General features: G+C 42.8%; 1 protein-coding gene across 8 annotated transcripts in view; it reads right to left on the minus strand.

Annotated features, from left to right (window-relative positions):
- The window catches only part of PUM2 (pumilio RNA binding family member 2), a 78,673-nt gene extending 66,739 nt beyond the window's left edge, over nt 1-11,934 (minus strand). For 2 of the 8 annotated variants that reach the window (XM_063330541.1, XM_063330540.1), the window contains exon 1: nt 5,129-5,248. In XM_063330541.1, the coding sequence (XP_063186611.1) occupies nt 5,129-5,227 (99 nt within the window). In that variant the 5' untranslated portion in view covers nt 5,228-5,248. Of the gene's footprint in view, nt 1-5,128; nt 5,249-5,428; nt 5,581-11,800 lie in introns of those variants that run through there. The other 6 variants (XM_063330544.1, XM_063330547.1, XM_063330543.1 and 3 more) reach the window with 6 other exon arrangements.
- Between the last annotated feature and the right edge of the window lie 6,904 nt (nt 11,935-18,838).

The following is an 18,838-nucleotide window of genomic DNA, read 5'->3' on the forward strand; positions in this document are numbered from 1 at the left end:
AAGAACAATATTCATTGTCAAAATGTTTACTGATTTAAACTTTAAATTTTAAATACCATTACCAAACTAAGCCTCTAAGATAAACAAAGTACCACAGATTTTTTTTACAAGACAATATATTAATGTGGTACAGCTCTATATATTATCAATGCTTGCCCACATATTTCCTTGCTAAAAACAACCAAAATACAATTTTCAATCACAATTGGCAGCAGTTTCTTTTACATTGCTACCATGATGTGTAAAACCACTAATTCTATCATACCACTATGTCTAACTTTATACATTTGTAGACTACATAATGAAGCAGCACAGAAAACTAACTTCTCTATCTGAACTACATCTCATTCTTACACACCAGCATCAGTTTTTCTTTCAAATTTGTTAAGCTATGTAAGATTCTAACGCAGTAACTGACATTTAACTTCTCTAACCCACATGACGATACATTTTGGGGTTTTCAGAAAATAAAGATTTCGGGCTCAGATTAAAATGAAGTTTGCCAACTCCTTTTTGAAGCATTTAAGTTTTGGCTTGAAACAAGTATAAAGGACAACAGCAAAAATATCTCTCTGATCTTGACAAAATCCTCTGCAGGAAGAGATACCTGCCCCTGAACACATACTCTTAATGATGTCCACGTATATTCTTCGTCTACCATATTACTGATGTATTATCAATCTTTTAGTACGCAAATGGACTTTTTAAGGCAAGAGGACTAGATATATAAACCCCAAAATATCCCCTACAGTCTTAACTAAGTATTTCCAAGGGGGGGGGGGAAAATAATTTAAATTTCAAGAAATGCCTCGCTTTTCTTGCTGAACAACTGTTAAATCCAAACAATAAAAACTGACATATATGGGAAGATATTTAATCAGAATAGAACACTTAGGTATAAAGATTTACACGAAATAAACCACAGTCCTCTAACCCCTCTACACAATTCTACATTTTTAATCTAACTTTATCAAGTACTGAATGTCCAATCTTTTGGGGGATATATAATACATAGATAGATACATGGTAGAAGGATTTTTTTTTTACGATCTTGAACAATCTTAGTTTTGTGAGTAACCTATGATCTTGAACAATCTTAGTTTTGTGAGTAGCTACTTTGTCTTATTACTACTGTTACAGTAGATACTCACTCATTGTCAAAATACCATACTAACATCAGTTTTGCAACGTCTTCAGACTATGTGACTAGTAGCATGCCCAGAACTAAAGGTTAAGCAATATATATCAGAATGGAGATAAACAGCAAGATAGTTGAAAAATATGAGTCAAAACAGACAGACTCATTATTTTTAGCTCAACTACACGAAGTCCTCTCCAGCAAGTCTAGCTTTGTATTTAATCAATAAGCACATGTAAAGACTTACAGAACTAAATACACCAACCCAGCTTTCAAAAATTCACTTCCCCTTTGAAGAGATTAGTGAACAAATTCTATATGCAACTTCAGACCAGACACACAAACAAAGAAAAAATTTATACAACTAGTTCAATACATCACTCAAAATTCTTCCTTGAAATAACATGGATGAAATTTAAGAGTGAAGTTATGAACATAGGTCTGACACAACCCTTATTTCCATTAGGATGTATATGCTGAGAGCTTTATAATGGAAAGAAATACAACCTGACCTATTGCTTGTAACTGAAAGTTTTCCTATTATCTCAATAGCACTGATGAAGCAAGAGGTAACCTATCTTAGAACTGCATGAAAAATGAAAATAATCAGTATTACAAAATGTAGATCAGATTACGTAGTCCAAGGTACACACATCTATGTTCTAAAAAGTCTGCCTGTTAGAAAGGCTGCAGATGTGATATTTAGCACAGGCAGCAGAGGACAGAGGATCATATCACCATGTTTAAAGTTTAGTGGAAATAGGTGCATATATAGAACAGCTAACAAAAAAGTCAAATTGCAGAGATACTTTTGCTACATTTTTGAGTTTTAGATTTCTTTCTCAGTTCCTAAGATGGTCGTCGTAACCTCTTCAGACATATTTCTTCTACATGTCTACAACTGTTCTTAAACAGCAACGTTAGGAAAAAAAATTTGTTAACCGATAATGAAATATAATCTTTATAAAGATATTGCTAGAGATGACATCTGGTCTTTATTTGTAAGCTAAGCATTTCACATACCAGCTTGAAAAGCTCTTGCCTGCTGTTCTAAAAGCGACAGCAGGTATTTCAAGTGGGATTCAAACTAAACCTTGCTGTAAAGTTCCAGCGTGCAAGCCGTTACTATAAAATAATTTTTATACTACTTGTTTGAAATTATACCCAAGCAGCTAGAACTGAACAGGTTTACATGTTCTGATGTCATTTAAAGCTCTTTTCTACTATATGACTGTGCAGTGCCTCCAATTCCATTACAAGAAGCACTACATAACTGGTATTTGTTGTTACAGGGGGAGAAAATGCGCTTTTAAACGCAAGACTTCTTGTCCGGTTTCTGAGACAAGAGCCTGGGCACTGGCTTTGTGACAAGACTGGAATGGCTGCATTGTGTGGAATAATCAAGACAACAGCTATGTTATGGGTGGGGAAAATTCACATTAGATGAGGTAAACATTTTCAACCAAATTTACTGAAGAGAAAGAAAACTGTATGTATTATACGTATAGATATGTGAGTTTATCAGTGAGAAGTGTTTATAAAGCATGTCTACTCTACAGTTTTATGTTATTTCCTTTGTAGAGTTTCTACTAGAAACTGTTTTTAAAGACAATACAATGTATTAATGCTTGTTTCACAGGAGATTCCCAACACAGAAAGAATTCAACGTTCAAGAAAATTTAGGTTTCTTTTTACTGCAATGGACAGTGAATTTTTATGTAATTCCACATTCAAAAAGAAGCATGAAGACATAAGAGGCAAGAATTCAAACCATCTACTGGATTACTTGCCTCTGTGTATAAAAACTTGGTCTAATCATTTTGGGGTTTTAGAAACCACTGTACAAAGAAAAAAAACCAAACATGAGGTTATCAAGGAGAATGCTTTTAGAAAATTCTACATATGATGATTATTCAATGCACTGTCACATATCATTAAATCAAGGGGGGAAAAATATCTATAAGCGAACTAGAAAGTGCTGTTGAAAATCAGATCTAGTTCATAGTACTCAACAAGCTGATGTCCTGTTAACACACTTGCCCCAAACATCTGCAATATCTGGCCCAATGAACACTGCAAAGAAATATTTGAGAGAGCAAATCTTGAGGAAAACATGTATACAAAGCTTTCACTGTGCACTACAATCCTACGTAACATCTAATATGTAAGGTATCTTCTCATCAGAAGACAGGCAAGTCCAACTTTTACAGCCAACTGCTTCTTGCACTATTGGCTCAATCATGATCCCAGATAAGATTGTAATTGCCTCAGCACTGTTCCAATATCACTAGTATAGAGGACAAATATTAAGTACTATAGGAAAAAAAAGTACCATTCCCTATTAATGAAGAAAAAATGCTATTCAAATAACATGGACTTTCCTACGTGCAATATCCACATAATAAACTCCAGAATCTGCATTATCAAGCAGTTTCTCACATGCATTTGCCTACTAACCATTCTTCTGGGACAAATTCCAAATTTTCAACTCTCTGAACACTTCAGAAAACTGTCAGGTGATTTAGTGTCATTTCTACACATATAACCCAAACTACACCACCACTAAATTATCATTTCCCTTTTTATCCAAGTTTCCTTCTCCCACCTACCTATTTATATTCGCATTGACACAAATTGAGCTGTAGACCAGAGAACGGCAGACAATAATTCTCTCAGCTTCTCAACAACACTACAACTGTTGTTAACATTTGGTTTTAAATCTAAACATGACTAAATATAACAAAATACTATGGTTTATATGTAAAAATGGTAACATGGGGTAGTAATTATATTTCAAATGCATTCATATCCCACATACCTGAAGAGCTATACCATCAACTCACGCAAACTAAAAAGGCCTGATCTCTCAGTTGAGATGCAACAAAGACTTCAGTAAAAGAGAAAGTAAAAGAAATCTGAAAGGATTTTGTTAAGGTGTAGCATATAAGCGACAAACAATGAGATGATATAACAAGTTTTAGCGATTCTCATTTGCAATGACCTAAATAGCTCATACACGGCTACATTACTCAGAAAAAAGCATCCCAAAACCAGCTGCTATAACCTCTTATCACATCACGTATAAAACATGCTACACATTTCAGTGTTAAGCCATCTTGCTTCTGTTGTAAGCCAGAAGAATATGAAGCGTCCCGGGTATATTAATTTTCTCTCAAGGAATTAGGAATCGGAGGTTATGAAATACATGAAAGAGAACAATGCCAAAAAAAATAATCAAAAATAAATATCTTTGTACAATTACTGCTAAGGAGATTAAAACCCAAACTGTTAGTTGTAAGCACGATCCACTCAGGGCAGCTGGCATTTTCCTCAACTTTTTTGTTATTGTTGTCCGCGCAGACACGTTTGAAGAAAAATTAAAACCTAGCACTTCATTGTGTGCTATCAACTACCAAAAGCGTTTGGCCTCCCTCGCTCCACACCCTCAGAAAGCAGTCATTAGCCTTAAGACCACTAAATATATATATATACACACATACATACGTATACATTAAGCAAGTTTTCACGCTTTCGGTACGCCTAAACAAAGCCCGTTTCGCCCACGTTCCGCAGGCAGGCGATTGTCCGTGGGGTGGCCGAACAGCCCCCCCCCCATGTCCCCGGCTCCTCAGGGCACCGAACCCCATTGTAACACCCAGCGCGGCGTGTCCGCCCCCCGCCGGGGCCTGCCCCACGCTCCGGTCACCCTCACGCGTGTACCGGCACCTCTTCCCACCTGAAACCCCCCCCGAGGGCCCTGTGTCGTCGGTCCCTCCCCCCTCTAAGACTTCTCTGAGGCAACAACTTCGCCCCCCAAACCCCGCTGGGCTGGAAACTGATCCCCGAGGCCCCGCTCCTCCCCCGAGCCCCCTCCACCCCCCGTTCCCCTCAGCTCGCCCAGAGCACAATGCCTGCCGCTCCCCCCCCCCCGCCCCCCGCAACGCCGCCGCACCCCTCACGCCGCCTCCCCTCACGGCGCTCCTTCCCCACCTCGGCGCCGCTCCCCGGCGCGGCGGGAGGACACAAAGGCGGCGAGGCGCGGGCGGCCGCCGAGCAGGCCCCGCGCCGCCCGGTGACCTGCCACAACATGGCCCCCCTCCCGCCCTCCTCCTCCTCCTCCTTCTCCTTCTCCTTCTCCTCCTCCTCCCCTCCCCTCCCCTCTCCTCCCTCGGCGCGCAGCCGAGGCCAGAGACAAAAGGGGGCTGGAGGAAGGGGAGGGTGGGGGGCCGTCCGCCCGCTCCGCCCGCCCGCGGCCTAGCCAGCGCGGCCCCAGCCCCCGAGGATACTCACGGGCTGGCTGGCGGCGCTGCTCGCTGCGATGGAGCCGGAGCGGGCCCTGGGACACCCCTGCCCGCCCTGCCGCCCTCCTCCTCCTCCTCCTCCTCCTCCTCCCCTTCCTCCTCCCTCTTGGCGCCTCTCCTTCCTGCCTCCCCTCCCCCCCGTCGGCGGCGAGGGGCTCACAACAACATGGCGGGAGGGCGCGCACGGAGGGAGAGGGACAGCGAGAGCGCGGCAAACCTCCCCCCGCCGCCGCCGCTGCCGCTGGCCCCTGCCGCCGCCACAGCGCATGCGCGCCCCCGCCCGGGAGGGAGCGGCAGGCGGCGGCGGCCCCCGGCCCCTTCCGCCGCCCACCGCGCATGCGCCGCCGGCCTCCCCTCAGAGCGGCCGCGGCGGGCGGGCACCAAGCGGCCGGGCCGTCCCCTTGCCTCCCGCCAAACCAAGCGGTCAAAACACGGCTTTTGTGTGGTGACTTTTTTTGTGCGTGTGTGCGTGTCCCCCTTTTTCGTTTTTCGTCGTCGGGGAGCGGCGGCGGGAGGCGGTGCCCGTCCGCAGGCCGGGGGTGAGGAGACAAAGGCGAGGCCCGCGTTGAGGGGTACCCGGTGGCTGCTGAGGGCCTCCTTCCCCGCCAGGCCGCCTGCGTTCTACAGTAAACAGAGACGCATCGCCCTAGTTATTAATTAACTACTGTGCCGGTAGCTGCTGCGAGATGATCTTGGGAAAGGAGTCAATCGTTTCCTTCCCTCGAGAGAGAGTTAAACACAGGCTCTCTGATACAGCGGTGTGGTTGCTGTTGGTAAATACAGTGCTGGATGCTAGTAAACACTGCTAGTGATGGGTTTTAATGGCCTCACTCAATACGAGCATAAATTCTACTTATTTAGCTGCCTCTGAAAAATAATCAGAATGGTTAAGATCGGAAGGGATTCTAAAGATCATCTAGTTCCAACCCCCCTGCCATGGGCAGGATCCACTGGACCAGGTTGCTCAAAACCCCGTCCAGCCTGTCAGTGACATTTTAAAATATGGGTTTCACAGAAAAGCTGCTATTTTGCCTTTTTTTACCAGTTCTTAAAGGAGTCTGGTTAGAGAGTTCTCCATTTTAGGAAGCGGCACGCAGATGCCATCCACAGATCAAACCTCCAGACAAAACCCAGTTATCAGTCCTGTGGCGGCTGTTCTGAACCCTGCTACCGGCTGTTTTTTCTGTAGGCAGGAAGGAGTCGGGCTCTGCCAGCACCGGGGACCCGTTGCAGCTACGGCAGGGCAGGAGCAGCGAAGTTGGGGTGCAGGATTACTGGGGTACCACTGCTACGGCTGGCGGCAGCAGCTGTGGGGATGAGATGTCTGTGAGTACCAACTGCGTTCTTAAAAATAGAGATGTCTTGAAGGAAAAACCCTCGCTGTTTTCAGTATTTATAGTCAAGGTTAAAAACATGGAAGTTCCCAGCTCCTGGTAAAGATAGAAACGTTTTTGCAAGAAATGAAAATGACTTCTTTGGCCTCATGCTAGTCAGCTCGGTACCCAGACGCCTGCAGTCCACTGCTGCTCACATGCCTAATCCCTGTGATCCCTGGCATCCTGTCCCACTGCCACCTTTGGGCTGTCTCTAAGGAGGCTGCAGGGCTGGAAAACCAATTCCTTTGCTTACTTGAGGAGCAAAGGCCTCTAAGTCACAGCCTCCAGGCCAGCCCTTCCCTTCATGGAGACCAGCTGGGACTGAAGAAAACCCTGTCACCCTGCCATCCCGAACACTTATAGCAGCTGGTCTACGTTCCACCAGCTCTCCAGCTCAGACCCTTTTGGGGCCCTGGTTTGTTCTGGATAATTCTGATCAACGTTTGTGTAAAGCATTAAACGTTCAGGAAGAGCTCAACATGTATTTGATAAGCATAAGCTTGAAGGACTTCTACATTGCTCTGCTTCTCAGTACTGGAAAACCCAACCTGATCAAAAACCAGAAAAAGGTTTAAATGCAATCAGTTCAGGATTTGATCTGAGAAATACAATTATTTGGTTCTTGTCTAAAGTATTTAAAAAAAAAATATCTTAGCACCACACAACTCACAATTTGATAAGGGCACTAAAGTTTTTGGCTGATGCTAAAATAGTTCAAGAAAAGTCTTTCTTCTGAGTAGAAACTTTTAAAGTACTTAATACTTTAGATAGTTTAACTTGGTATCACTCCATTACAAAATGCTTTTCCTTTCTCTTCCTTCTTTAAAGAGGCGTTAACAGCTGGCTGGGCTCTGCTTACACTCCTAATGTTTCTGATAAACGCCATTAACGCAGTTATGCTTTGGGGTTTTTTTCTGTCAATAATCATCCTTAATGAAAAATACTAAACAACTGTCATTTTGTGATTTGAGTAGTAGCCAAAGTCCAGTAATGACTTGATAAATGCCCAGTCTACAGTTTGGAAAAGTAGCCAAGGATATGGAAAACCTGGATGCCATTTCTTTCCTTTGCAGTCTTCCTATGAGACCTTGGGCAAGGTACTTAATTGAAAAGCACTCACAGAAATTGAAAGCTGCACACCTAACTGCCCCCACTCAGCTACTCTCTAATCCTGAAGATGTCTACATTTTCTAAAGCTACAAACTTTGGGACCTAAAACTCTACATGAACAAAATTTGTTCTGCTGTGCTATGACATCCACATCCCCCAGCAGTTTTGACAGACAGTGCTGTTAGATCTAGCAGGGTAGCAAATAGTTGACCTGTATTAATTAAAACCAAGGTATTCCTCCATGGAAATGAAAAAAAAAAAACAAAACAGATGTGGTAGACCTTCTCAAAGCATCTCCAGAAAAGATGCAGGTACCTACAAAAGGTTGCGCTCTTTTAAAAGTCTTTTAAAAAAACTTCCCAGGACTAGGGAGCACCCAAATTGAAACTGAAAGAGGGAATATTTAGCTTAGATATTAGGAAGAAATTCTTTACTGTGAGGGTGGTGAGGCACTGGAACAGGTTGCCCAGAGAAGTTGTGGACGTCCCATCCCTGGAGGTGTCCAAGGCCAGGCTGGATGAGGCTTTGAGCAGCCTGGTCTAGTGGGAGGTGTCCCTGCCCATGGCAGGGGGGTTGGAACTGGGTGATCTTTAATGTCCCTTCCAACCCAAACCATTCTGTGATTCTGTGATCTGATTCCTTTGCTCAAGATTCACAGGTCTGACTTTCTTAGAGAGAGTCACGGAAATCAGCAGACTACTTTGGCTGCCCTATGCTGCAGCTGGGCTGTTCTTCAGAAAAGAATTCAAGATCTTAATCTCAGGTCTTCTGCTTAATGGCCTTGCTGGCCTTGCAGTCATAGAATCATAGAATGGTTTGGATTGGAAGGGACCATTAATGATCCTCTAGTCCAACCCCCAAGTCTAACTACGCCCAGTCTAGTCCCCAGTCTACTATCCTATCGCTTAAGAGGAGCAGTCATAAATAGGTGACCCTCGCTCAGTTCTCTGAAATAACAGCTGCAGTTAACTACCTACCAACTTCACAGGACAGCGCTGGTGCTCGGAAGCAATTAGAGCTATCTGTCCACATTCCAGAGTAGGGTGCTGGAATGGTGGTTTATGTCCTTAGCATGTCCCTCGTTACCTGCATCTCTGTAAGATGTGCTGGTCTGGATGTATGTTTCGTGCATTTACAGGAGCAAATCCCGTTCTGAAGCTACTAATTTTCCCAAATACTGCATAGCAAATCTAGGCACTCCGTGTACAATTCTGGATTCCACTTTGTCAACAGACATACAATTCATTAATTAAAAAGTCAATGAGTCTGAAATACATTGCTGTAGGAATTGGTCAGTATTTCATGGTTTTTGGCCAGCAGTGACCATAATACATAGGAAAGTTTACTGAGATAAGAACTCTGGCCCAGTGGGCCAAGTGACCCCTTTGGCTAGTCTCTCCCTGGGGCCACAGAGAAACAAGCCACAGACTCTTAACAGAGGGACTTTTCCATCCACGCCTCCTTCTGCCCCACCACTGCCTCACGAACACAGCCTTTCCCTGCCACAACCATTCACCGCGCTAACTCAGGATTCACTCTTCTATTGCTTTTGACCAGGTAACTTGTTCATTAACTCAGCTCCTGCTGCTGCATCTCCTTATACCTATACTGTTGCCTTAATTCCTACAAGCTTCACAGCCTATTGCTGTCTCGACCCCCTCTCTCTTCTGATACAGAAACACCTGTCCCACTATATACAGCTGCATCCGTTGCCCAATTCTAATGTTTAAAACTACACATGTTTAAGCTTTTTTCCCATGTGTGGGATGAACTCTTCTGAGTTACCTTCGCCTCCTTCAGATTTCCCATTTAACACACAAACTGGTACAAAAAGACCTTCCTTTAGTAGGATTCCTGTAAACCCATTTGAAAACAGCCAGGCTCTCAGTGTGCTGAAAAGCCCAGTCTGCCCTATTGCTGAAAACTGTGGTACTGCTTCCATTTGTTTCTCCTACCTCTCTGTGCAACTCTAAGTTTCTTCAAGGAAGACCATCTATTCTGTGTTCTGGTTTTTTTGGACTAGCTAGCAACTGGCATCACATACTGAGCTAGTGCGAATGAGAACACTTCCGTTTAGGACCAACAGAAAATTCACAGCTGAATTAGAAATTTTGCCGCTAATCCCATTTTTTCAGACTTACCCGTTCCTATACTACTGTTTTAAAATGCAGGGAGACTGACTTGCCATTCAGTTACATTGCTCCTGTGGACAGGATCAGCTTTTCCAAAGAAGCTGGTCTGCAATAAGGTTAAAGGAGATGCGTGGGAGGAGGCGTCAGCGAACGGAGCGTGCAGCCCTGCAGCACTGTATCTTCATGAACTTGTCCCAAGGAAGAAGTGTCTCTTGTGGAAGTCCTTTGCTAAGTAAGTCTGTGCTAGAATGGCCGAGAAGGTGTCAGCTGAAGACTCGTTTCACCGGCAAGACGGCTTTTGTCCCTGAGTCATTCACCCCCTCATAATCGGCTGAGGTATAAACAAGCTTCATAAACATACCTCAGAGTCACAGCCACCAGAGACAGTCATTGTGACAGAACAAGAGTAACTAATGGCATCACTTCATGTACATGAATGTAAATAGCTTTGGAGTGGCAAAGCCAGAGATAACGCCAGCTGTTTTTTAGATTCACATTCACTTTGTTCACAACAGAGTGGCTATCAATGCTTATCTTAAGAAAAAAGCCCGTGTGTCTCAATAGAAGTGTATTTTTCTTTGCAGTGGAGAATTAAGTTCCAGGAACTCTTCACTGAATTCTGCTGAATGCAGACTGCAGTGGCTCTTAGAACTGAAGATCGCATATTATACTCGGTACAAAGAAAGAAACCTCAAAGGTGAGCATCAAATCGATTCTCACTCATTTCATACATTAAGCAGTAATGAGTAAACACTCTAATTTCTAAAAAGTTAAAGAAGTTCAAAGAAAGATCGCAGGCAACAAAACCGATCACAAGAGCTCTGAATAAAAGGCGGTATTTTTTTTTTTGTGCACTTAGAAGAAGATAGTTCAGCCATATCACAACAAACTAGAGTGGGAAGAACGTGGGATTTTTTTTTGTATCTCCTAAGGAAAACCATTCTAAGAATCCTAAAAGCGCATCCAGAAGTTTTGATTTTGTTGCATAAAGTCTCACCAACGTAGCTTGCATGAACTAGAAATTCTCTGTATTTTCAAAAGTAAGGAGCCATAGAACAGAGGATAAAATAGTAGAAAGATCTGCAACAGTACTTTGTGCTTATATCATTTCGCTCATCTTAGATTCCTCAACACCCTTCTACCTATTGCTGCATCAAACACTGATCCTTCTCCTGCAGCAGGTTCTTCTGACAGGGCTCCGAAGAAGCAGCCCAGCACCAAGTGGACTTTGCTTGGGGTAACATTGGACATCTGTGGTCATCTCTGCTCTTGTGATGTGATCACTAGACTATATGTTTTTCTTCTATTTTAATCATACCTGAAGCTCCCCCACAATTTTCCACCTTACACAGTGTCAGGGGGCACAAGCAACGAGACATGTCTACATGACTGGAGATGTCATTTGAATACCAAACCGCAGTATAGCCCTATTAGCTCAGAGCTAATTAAGACCCCTGTTCTGACCTGCCATTATGGCATGGAGACATACCCACTGGCCCCCATTTCCACGTAGAGAACCCAAACCTTATTCTATGCCAAACAAGCCTTCAGCGCAACAAGACACAGCGCAGCAAATATACAACGCCAGAGATCTATGCAGGAATGGAAATCCTAACTTGCTTCCTGAGCATAAACAAAATGGTTGAGCCCTGTAATACCGAAAAGTAGGTGTCAATGTTATGCATGTATTGCATAAAGTATTACATAAATAGCGACAGTGTATTCATACATATGTGGGCTTACCTTTAATTATATCTGCAGGTTTTACAGACTTCTGAAGGACCTCTTCTGTTTCCAGTGCATCCCTCTTCCTAGACAGCTAGGCAAACACAGAACAAAACAAAAAAATTCATCGAGCTGAAAATAATGTGTTTTTTAATATCGCCAAAAATTCAAGTTCTGTTTCTGAGTCAGCTCTCCCTCCCTTGCAGAGCAGGACCCCTTGTCTGCAGCTAATCTCCTATCAGGGCCCGACAGCCGTTTGTGCCCCCGCAGTGCTGGGGTGGGGACCCAAGGGTGAGCCTGCGTCCGTACCAGAAAATGGAAAAGGCAGGGTGAGAAGGAAGAGCAGCACTTTGTTTTTCTGCGGGAGCTGCTGGGGGAAGAACCCTCCAGCCACCCAGCTATACCTTTGCTGTTCGTAACACTGGGAGCAAAGAGCTGTGCGAATGGGAAGCAGAGATTAGCTGTTCAAATGGGAATAATCGATTCCCGTTTCCCTGACAGAGGAAAAGTAGGCACCAGAGCACACCCCGCAGCCTCCTGCTTGCTTTGCCTACTGGCTTGAGCTGGCTCCAGACGGAAATCCAGTTCAGCTGGAAAACTTCTTCCCTCGTAACACACATCCTGTTAGTGGACTGCAAAACAGGAAGTTTATGTGTGTAAATATGAGTGCCTTTCCACTCATTTTGGCTAAGGGCTAAGAATTAGAAGACAACGTTTGTAGATTCATCCAATTTGCATTCAAGAGAACAATACTACTTGAGAGTGATTCTTGGCCATCATCATTACGTCATGAATTGATCGGCTTGACTACATCACTGACAAGGGCAATTAGGAAGCGATGATCAGGGACCGGAAAGAGTCCTCCAAGCCTTTAAGCATGGTTCTTTTCCTCATGAAATCTCAAATAAAAATTTACCTAATGGAAATAGAACCTGGTCCCCATCTCCCACACATATTTCCCCTGGAAGGCCAAGAAAAGACGAGTAATCCGTTTCATCCTTCCTTTTATTCATATCTATTTATAACATTAACCAAAGCGTACAGATGGGAGTAATTACAGTCTCAACACATCACTATCTTCCTGAGATCGTTAGTTTTTCTATCAGTAAAATCGTACAAGAGGAAGCATTAGCTGCAAAATACATGTTTGTAACAACTTCATAAAGCACCAGCCAGAGATCTGAGTGTCATAACCTATGTGAATTTTCCAGGTAAGCGTTTTTTTTTTTTTCCTTGATATTTTGCAGAGTCAGAGTGAGGTTATAATTAAACAGAGTGTTAAAATTAATCCCTTGTCCTAGCTTTTTGAGAAGCTAGGCAGAAACTGGCACAGAGACAGGCTGATCCCCTTTGTCCCTTGTCCCCCTTATTCCAGGAGAGGAACTTCCCAGGGCCCTAAGCATGTCCCGGAGCCCATCGTACAGCCTATATCTACTGCAAAAACGAGATGTTTTGGGCAGGCAGGGGCGAAGCCTGAGCTCGTGCTGGCCCTGACTGCCTGCTGGAGCACATCCCACCCCAACGTGGGGGAGAGTCATCTGCCCCATGCGTGTTGACAGCAGTCAGTGGGATGAGGGGATAAGCCTACCCAGCCCCACCCTGCACTTCGTGCCGGGACCGAGAGAAAGCAAACAGGCAGAGACAGCCCAGAAAACTGTCAGGAGCTGCCGCAAGCCGTGTTACCTGATTTTAATTCCTGGCTACAGTTCTCTGAGTGTCTTTCCTTGTCCCTCACACAGGTCCCACACTCTACTGCGCTACCAAAGCTGGATACTTCCTCCCTTTTGCCCTGGCGATTAAGAAGAAGAAAAGAGGCAGGAGGGCAAAGAACCCTCTGCCCCTTTGGGTTGTTGGGAGGAAGATGCTCGCTGGCAGCAGTGGGGTGGGCTGGGGAAGGAGCTGCCTTCTGTGGGCCTTCAGTGTCACTTCTGCTCCAGGGTTTCGTTAACAAAAAGGTATCAATTTGGGTGAAATCTTTAAGGGACTAAGTTAAGTACCTTCAGTTACTATGTCCCCTTTTCACCTAAGAAGAACTGGGATTATTTGGGCCAGTGTTATTATTATGTTTTTGACAAGAATCATCCAGAGGACGTTCTTTTATTATAGAATGATACCTAACACAGCGAATATAAAGTTATAGGTTAAGCTCTATTGCATGTGTTGTTAAAGTTTGTTTTAAAAATAATAAAACTATTTAGTGTTAGTGAAAGTATTATTATACATTTACTCATAAATGTAGGAACGCATTTCACTGATTAAACAGAATTTCAGAGTTGAAAATATAGCCGTGTTTTAATTCTGGTTTTCATCTTGCTTGGTAGAAAGTTTTAATGAAAATGTTTATTTGTATTCTGGTATTTAAAGTGACAGCATTCGTTTGATAATGATTTTGCAAAACAGACTTCATATAGGACAAGATAATCTAATCTTGAATTAAACCTAATAAATAAATTAAAAATTAATTCAAAAATTCAGAAGGAGTTCTTAAGAGTGCAAACAAATGCAAAGAAATTGTTGGGGCTAATTTAAAGCACTGCTAGGACAACAAAAAGAAAACAGGACAGGTTTGAAATGCTGTGAATATATACATGTTTATACACTGTGTATCTATATAGCCATAAAATCAGGAAATATGGAAACAGGAATGAAGGAAGAAATCTGTATGATATTTCCTCAGTGGGTGAAAGAAAACGTGGCAATGGCACTTAGTACAGCAACTGCCTGCAGTGCCGACATGGGAAGTCCTGGAGCCAGCATCAGTCTAAGACTGATGATTTTTTGTAGTTTTGGGGTTTGTTTTTTGTTTTGTTTTGTTTTTTTAGTGAAGTCACTGCTGCCCAGCCTGGGGAATGAATACTTACACAGATACTTTTCTGTTGCTCTCAGTCTTAAGACTGAGATCTTCTTCACTTAGGATCTTCTCTTGTTGTATTTGTTTCTAATGTTTGCAGTGTCTACTGGTAAAAATACAACCCTTATTTGCCTGTTTAGCTTCAGAATGCGACTCTAATCATATGAGAAGCAGCATTATTTTTCCCAGTTTTATTGTAAACCTTTCTAATAAAAATTTGTTATAAACCTTTCTAATAAAAATAAAATGTTTGTAAACTAAACTTTAAGTTACAACTCCTGACCTCTGCAGGCAGCGCTGGGATCAGTCCTCGTGAAACTTGTAATTACTTTCTTTTCAGCTCTGGTTCTTGTTTTGTGTTATTCCACCGCTATTTTCTGTAACGGTTCTTTTATTTAAGGGTACACCCACGCAACGTATAAGAGTGGGACCGTTACTGCCCTATGCCCGGCTCTGCAGAGCAGCCCAGAGAACATGCAGTACCACGCTAGTAGCTTCCTCCTGAATACGGTAAGATAACTGAACAAAATATTCAGTATCTGATTGGCAACACATGGGATACCAAATATGTTTTCAGGCCCAATATCTGTAAAACAAAAGCAAATCTTTCGAAGTTTGATAGTTGCAGAACAAGAACACGCTGAGCCCGTACTGAGCGAGAGCGGGGAGCCCCGAGCTCACCTTCCAGTGGCCCCACTGCAAAGCCGGACAGGAACCACTAACTCAGCTTACGGTAAATTCTTGGTTTTTAGATTCCCTCTTAATTGCCTGGACTCAGATCTGCTGTTGTAACATGACAGGGAAAGGCAGTTACAGTCCAAACTTAAACAAGCTCCGTTTTAGTGATTATTCTTGGTGTGAAGCGTAGAACAGCTATGCATCCTCAGAAATGCCTTTTTTCCCCCCATTCTGCTCCCAGTGGCCCAAGCTGGGTTTTTTTTGCTAGCTGCAACTCATGTTGGCGTTTTTACAATCCCAGATGGAGCTTCTTTGCTGCAAGGCAAAAGCTTTAGTGACATGGTTTAGTGGTGGATTTGGCAGTGCTAGGTTAACAGCTGAACTCCATGATCTTAAGGGTCTTTTTCAACCCAAATGATTCCATTCTGAGGCATGACAGGGGCCCTGGTCCCTTGGGGGCAACCAAGCATTGCTGGCCCCTGGGTGCACAGGGGCTGGCAGCGCCATGAAAGGACCTGGTGGGTCCAGGTCATCTCCAGTGGGGTGGAGGCCTGAAACTGCACTGTTTGGGAGCTCAGATGTGAGAAGAACCAGGACGCCCTGGGGAGGTAGGGGATCAGAGTCAAACACTCTGGCACCCCTCCTCCAGGCAGACCCCCCTAAAGAAGTCCTCTTTCCTTCTCCTGTTTTCACATGGGGCACCTGGGACATGTTTTCTCCTGCCCCATTTTTTCTATTTCAGAGCTCCACTTTCCTAGTCCTTATTTCCTCCCTTTTTTTGAGCAGGCATCTCTACTTATATCACAAGTGCAGGTACCAAGATCTGCCTGCAATTGCAGCTCCAAGCCTGCATTTTGGAGGAGAAGGTACTCAACTTGGATTTGTGAGTTTCCATGCTGTCAAGTAGAGAAGGCAATTGAACCCACATTTTATGTCCTGGGGTAAATTCTGTAACCCTTAGTTCATCTCATACAACTTGACTTTTGGTTTTGGATTTTTTTTTTTTAATGTATTTAAAAAAATAAAATCTCAATTCCTGCACAATTTTCTAAGTATAATATTGGTGTCTACTTCCAAAGAAGTTTACTGGCAATGGCTTTGGCCACTCCATCCTCAGATTGTGGGTTATTTTTAATCCCCATTCTGAGATTTGTAACTCTTTCCCAAGCATGAGATAGGGAAGCCAAACCCATAACTGTGTTCCAAATACCACTCCTGGGACCTAAAATTAAATATTGCAAAATATTTGCCCACATGTTTTGTCTAGTTCTTACCACTGACATTGGCCTTTACCTTAAATCAGCTTTCTCTAGTCCTTGTAGCTATTGCTGGCATAAAAATAGTCCTAAACACATTAAAAAGAATTTTCTTTCACTCTCTATTTGTGTTGCCTTCATATTGAAGAACTGATACTTACTGTAGGCTTTCCTTTTAATCAGTAATGCAAAATACCAAAACCAAAGGTAGAGTGAGCCATGTTTCACTGGACAAAGCTGCCTTATTGTTTGGAGACCAGTAGATGGCAACACTCATTGCAATGTCAAAGGTAAATGAAAAGTGAGATGAGAGTTGTTTAAATAGGGGATTTATTATGTGACAGCTTGAGCGGCAAAGTTTTGCTACTCCACATAAGAAGAAAGCAGTACTTTTATTTTTATTCCTGCTCATGCACATCTTCTGAAGGGGAGCAGTGAGACAGTTTTGACAAATGATAACTGTGACCATCCATTTGACTAAAATATCTTATCGCTGCTCCTTACTGATGATACCAGTCAAAAAAAGAATGAGTCAGCGGAAAAAAAAATCTAAAGCAATCAGACTGTCTTAGCTTCCACAGGAATAGCCTCAAGTTCTCATCATGATTAATTAGATTCATTATTACTTTAGGTAGAAGCAGCTAGAACTGAGTAACAATGATCCTGGGATTGGAAATAGACCTCCCTTTAGGAACTGAATGAAGCTATTGATGTACCAGTTAATTAATCCTTGTTATCTGAGTGGTCGTATAGAATTTTTTTTGACATGATCAAATTTTGAAGAAATGCAGATTCTTTCTACAACATTAGATTTTTCCCTTTTTTTTTTTATTTCTAAGAACAGGAGCTGTGAAGGGTTGAAAAGAGCCTCTCAGGCCCTCCAAGAACCTTGCATTTACACTTCAGAAAAGAAGCTCCTTCATTAAAACAGGAGAACAGTTGTGGGAAGATATCCGTAATCTTACTGGAAGGATGCTTAACTACCTGTAGTCATATTAAGTTTTCCTTTAGCATTGATTTAACTGTATTTTGTGAATGTGTTTTAAATTAGGATTGGTATACATGATGCATGTATGGATGCACACAGAAGTGCAGTGTCTGTAGCAGAAAAAACCAGACCTTTAGACCAATGAAGGATTCCAGCATCGCCTCGCACTGTGATTAGCAACTTCAAAAAGAATGCGCTACAAATAGCTAAACCAGCTAACAAGAACAGCACTGTCACTTAGTGGAAGTAAAACAAAATACTCTGCGTTACTGGGATGCCTCCCTCCAAGTTCTCAGGCACTTTGCAAACCATTAACTTGAAATACATTAATTTGCATCCTTGAGGTACGAGGTGTGTATGTTTATTCTCAGAACTCACAGCTTTGCTAGGAAGACTTTAAAAACCTGCTTGATACAGGTAAAGTAACCTTTCACTCTTGTTAAAGCTACAGCTTGATCAGCTGTGAATTTTTGTAAGTGACTTTGAAATTAGCTGGGATCCATTATTAGCTTCGAAATCCAGCTGGGATCCATTTCCTAGTGAATACTAGTGAATTGGTATTAGGAATGGCTTCTAGTATCCCTTATAAACCCCCCAAACTTTTCTCATTATTTCCTTGATCGCATAAGATTTATACCGTAAAAAACCCTACTGTTTAATGAGATCTGAGTTCTTTTTTTGCTTCTTTGAAAAAATTAAAGGCCTTCAGCCCGATGCTAAAATTTGTGCAACTTTATTTGCTTTATCATGAGAAATTATGTGACTCGTATATGTTGTTTTTCTTACAGGCCCATGAGTTCTGCTAGGTCCAAGATAACTCCTGGACTCTTCTTGCAGAAAACTGCCAAGCTAGCAAGATGATTTAAAGAAAAAGAAAGGCAAGCAAAGAGAAATCTAAATGATTTAGAAGAGAAGGAATTTTTAGACAAACAATAAAAATACTTTTCTGTTTATATTCATGCTTTTTTGTAAGCTCAAATGTTTGGTTTGAGGAGGACAGATAGTTTTAAAGATTCAAGGTCTGCTGTTTCCATGACGGGCTGAGGAAGGTCTCACTCCTGTTTTCTGGTACTTAACGCAACAGAAGTCTGCAAGAGACCACCAAGGGCAGTAGCTCTCCTTCTTTACCGTTGCAGCCAGCAAAGTTTAGTTTAAGTTCAAAGGAATCCGTGTGGACGTTCCCTTCTGCTCTACAGTTCGTACAGATCACAGATGACAAAACACACCCTCGTGCACAGTAACAATGTTCAGATTTATAGCAGAACCCTCCCCAAAGTCTGAAA

Source organism: Chroicocephalus ridibundus, chromosome 3, assembly GCF_963924245.1.
Source record: "Chroicocephalus ridibundus chromosome 3, bChrRid1.1, whole genome shotgun sequence".
NCBI lineage: Eukaryota > Metazoa > Chordata > Aves > Charadriiformes > Laridae > Chroicocephalus > Chroicocephalus ridibundus.